Here is a 4,112-nt window from a genome sequence, read left to right on the forward strand (position 1 = left end):
ATACTGACAGTTTTTTAATTTGACAGGTTTATTGCTGACAATCAAATGAATCATGCCTGTATGCTGTTTGTTGAAAATTACGGACAGAAAATTATTAAGAAGAACTTATGTAGAAATTTTATGCTTCATCTGGTCAGCATGCATGACTTTAACCTCATTAGCATAATGTCAATAGACAAAGCTGTTACTAAGCTTCGAGAAATGCAGCAGAAGTTAGAAAAAGGAGAATCAACTACCCCAACAAATGAGGAGTTTTCTGAAGAACAAAGTGGGACAACAAATGGATATAGTGAAACTAACACGAGAGAGAGAGTTTCAGAAACAGATAGTGTCTCAGGGGTCACAAAACAGAGCAAAAAACAAAAGCTCTGAAGGAAAAGGCAAATGCCATTCAATGGACAAACATTGAAGTAACATTCTAGGGTGCATGAGCTATATAAAGAATTAAACAAAAAATTACACAGGTTCCAAACAGGCACTGTTGGATGGAAATAAATGATTTCAACAAGGATATTGTTACAACAGATTCCTATTCAGTTAATTATGCAAGTACTACATGTATATCGGTTTTGGTGATGTAATGACAATATTCTAAGAATTTGAGCATGAAGAGCAATACAAAAATCTTTTTGTAATTTTAGTAATTAGTATCTTATGAACTCTACTGAATTTACATAATTTAAGTATATGTAAAACAGTTTTTTATATTAAGGTTTTTGCATCTGTACCTGGCTGTTTTTCTTACCATGAAGTTGTGAAACATTGGGAAGGGATTGGGATACAATTTGCTTTTTCTAATTTAGAAATGCTCCAGTTAGCTTTTTTGTGAAAATATGCATCATTATTTAAAGTTTAACCTTGATCCTTGTTTTTTGGAATCATTTATCAATTTATGATCATCATAAACCACAAATTGATAATTTTTTTACACTAAAATTGTAAAAGTTTGCAAATTTAACATAGCACTTCTTTGTCTTGTGCCTGTTTGGAAAGACCTTGGCTTTTCACATTACAGACACAGTGAAATACCATCTTGGCTTTTTGAGGTTACTGGCAGTTTGTTTTTTGTGGATAATTCTAATGTATTGATCGCCCAGTGTACCATTTTAAACTTGAACATTTAGCTACTTTCTATTTTTATTACACCTTTACACAGCTACAAAAGAACTATCTGGTGTCTAACTCTTTTTTTAAAGGGTTGCATCGTAGTGTGCCATGCTAAGGCCCAGTCAGTATGTAGTCATTACTCTGATAAATACTCCAGTTGGAGTTATGCATACTGTTTTGCCTGAGGACAGACTGCAGGATCAGGCAATAGATTTAGCTTGGGCTTTTGAGATACCACTCTTCAGGAAAAATGCACTGTAAAATTGGACCAGAAAATGTGTTGCACTTCTTATGCAAGTATTCTGTGATGTATTGTATTCAATACAGATACTAAGATGCTGACTTAAAATATATTTGAGCAGTTTTGCACTGCTGTTAACACATTTTATGCATATGTTTACAGATTTTTTCCAATGGAAAGTGGTTTCACTACTGGTACAGTATCAGCACCGAAGGGTTTATTCAAGCAAGCACTGTGGTTGTGACATCACCTCAATTTTTTATTATCCTTAAGATATTGCATTTTTCATATTCTTTATTTATAAAGGAACAATGCTGCTGTAAATACAGGTATTTTTAATTTTTTTATTTCATTCCATCACCATAAGATGCATTTCCCTATTTTGTTTAAGGGATATATAAGCTCTCTAATGGTGTCTTCAGAAATTTATAAAATGTAAATACTGATTTTGATGGTCCTTAAGATGTGTTTAACTGTGAGACTATTTAACTAATGGTGTGGATGTGATTTGTCATCCAGTATTAAGTTCTTAGTCACTGATTTTGTGTAAAAATAGGAAAGAGGGAAACTGCAGCTTTCATTACAAACTCTTTGATTTGTCAGTTCTGAGTTATAGCAAACTCTAATTATGCCTCTGGGTAGTACATCAAGCATTTCTCTCTGGCTTTAATTTGCTAAAGCTGTGCACATATGTAAAAAAAATAGATTATTTTAGGGGAGATGTAGTTCTAGAATTATTGCTTATGTCATTTCTTAAGCAGTTATGCTCTTAATGCTTAAAAGAAGGCTAGCATTGTTTGCACAAAAAGTTGGTGATCCCCAAAAAAGTAATGAAATTACTTCTGTCCAGTAAACTTTGTATGTCATGTCAATTTATAATAAAAGCTGAAAAAATCCCTTTGTTTTCTATTTATAATAAAGATGCCTTTTCTATATGTACCCTTAATGAGAAATTTTGAAGAAATCATGTAAGCTGGTTAAAAAGCATTTGAATGGTACAGTAGATGTAAAGAAAGAAGCAAGTTCAGTTGTTTAAATGAACCTTTGTTTTTACATTAAATGTTTATTTGAAATCAGATTTTGTACATAAAGTTCAGTAATATAAAATCTGCCACCATTGTTCTCCAGTCATTTTTGTGTGCGTGCAAAAAGGCCACAAATAATACCTTGTCTGAACGACGTAACTTTCTTTTCAGTTTTCAGTTTTGACCAAATCTGGATCATCTACACTCTCCATCTGTCAGGTTGTTACAGTTCTCCTGTCGATATTGGACTTTTATATAGTCACCCATCGTTGTAGTATCTGAGTGCCTTCCCCATAAAATCAGTATTGAAATCCCTAATGGACTTCAGGCAGTCTCTGGTACTTGCTCTTTTGAAGGTTTAAAAAAATCCGCTTGAGATTTTTTTTTCATTTACAGGTTTTTATTTCACCATTTTTTGAGGGTGGGTGTTTGGGGTAGATGGTGTATATGTTGTAAGCTAAGGCCTCTCTAAGTTGTGCGGCTGCCCAGTAGGCTATCAAGTGCTGTGCACTTCAGGTGTCCCTTCCCCCACTACTGTGCTGCTCCTGCCCTCTGCCTTGGAGCTGCTCCTGGGAGCCTCCTGCTTGCTGTGCAGGGTGGGGAGCACTGATGTCAGGGTGTCCCCCTGCCCCTGTACCCCATCTCCACAGAGCGGGGTTGTGGGGGACGACACATGACAGGGGTCAGGACAGAGGGAGCTTGCTGGCAGCTGCTGCTGCATCTGGACATGCCGGTCTACTTAAAAGGGCAGCATGGTTAAAGGGGCAATGCCCCTCACACACGTGTTCTCTCTCTCTCTCTCTCTCTCTCTGGGTGGGTGTCTGTCACTCACCTCCCCACACTTGTGGTGGTGTTCTTGATACTTCTTTCAAAGGAAGGTGGACTTTGACACAAAGAAATTCAGCAAAGCTGCTGCTTGGCTAGTTGGAGTAGGCAAATAACAATAGTAATGGCCAGATGGAGTCAATATGAAAGGAGTTTTCAGAAGAGATGGGGAGATACTGCTGGGAAGGCTTGGTGTTTCACCAGCTGTGTCTGTGGGAAGGAAGAGTCATGGCCAAAAGGCAGGGATGTAGTGAGGCAATGCCTGAAATAGGCTGTATCACGTTCATAGAGTGCTTAAATATGCAGTTTAGAAATGGATCTTGAAACTAAGAGGGAGCCAGTGGAGTTGTGTGAGGGTGCCTTTATTTTATGAATGGAGGCACCAGCATAGGTTAAACTGAGTAGGAAGCCACAGAAAGGAGTTGCAGTGAGAGGAAATTAAGGCATAGGTATGTTAGCAATGTACGTGAACAACAATTATGCGGGTTGTGGCAAGGTTTGCAGACCTATATAATGAGCAAGGCAAGTTTCAAGTATGATACCATCTTTGGTCTTGTGGCAAATGAACTAGCTGTGACTTAAAGGGAGAAATTATGCTTGTCTTGTTCTTCCCAACAGTAGCACTTCTGAGGTTAGAGGGAAGAATCACCAACAGTGTTTATGTACACTTCAGTAGCAGGTCCTGTGAAAATTACTAGAAAAGAACTCCATACAGAAAGGATAATAGTAAACCTGCACTTGGTCTGAGTAGACATGTTTATGGACAGACCCAATTATGCTGGTCATCTGATCTACGGACTTACTAGTATAGGGCTCATGTATACCTAGTTTGAACAGATGCTGAGGTTTATTCCGGAGGGAGGGGTGAGGAGAGCAATATAAGCAGTGCTAACAATTAACAGACATGCACAGAG

The 4,112-nt window shown here is 37.6% G+C and overlaps 1 protein-coding gene across 1 annotated transcript in view; it reads left to right on the top strand.

The window, feature by feature from the left end:
* The window catches only part of SUZ12 (SUZ12 polycomb repressive complex 2 subunit), a 45,765-nt gene extending 43,310 nt beyond the window's left edge, over positions 1 to 2,455 (top strand). The window contains exon 16 of the mRNA XM_005283102.4: positions 27 to 2,455. Within this exon, the coding sequence (XP_005283159.1) occupies positions 27 to 372 (346 nt within the window). The 3' untranslated portion in view covers positions 373 to 2,455. The remainder of the gene's footprint in view (positions 1 to 26) is intronic.
* Positions 2,456 to 4,112: the final 1,657 nt, after the last annotated feature.

Source organism: Chrysemys picta, chromosome 12, assembly GCF_011386835.1.
Source record: "Chrysemys picta bellii isolate R12L10 chromosome 12, ASM1138683v2, whole genome shotgun sequence".
In the NCBI taxonomy this organism is placed as follows: Eukaryota; Metazoa; Chordata; order Testudines; family Emydidae; genus Chrysemys; species Chrysemys picta.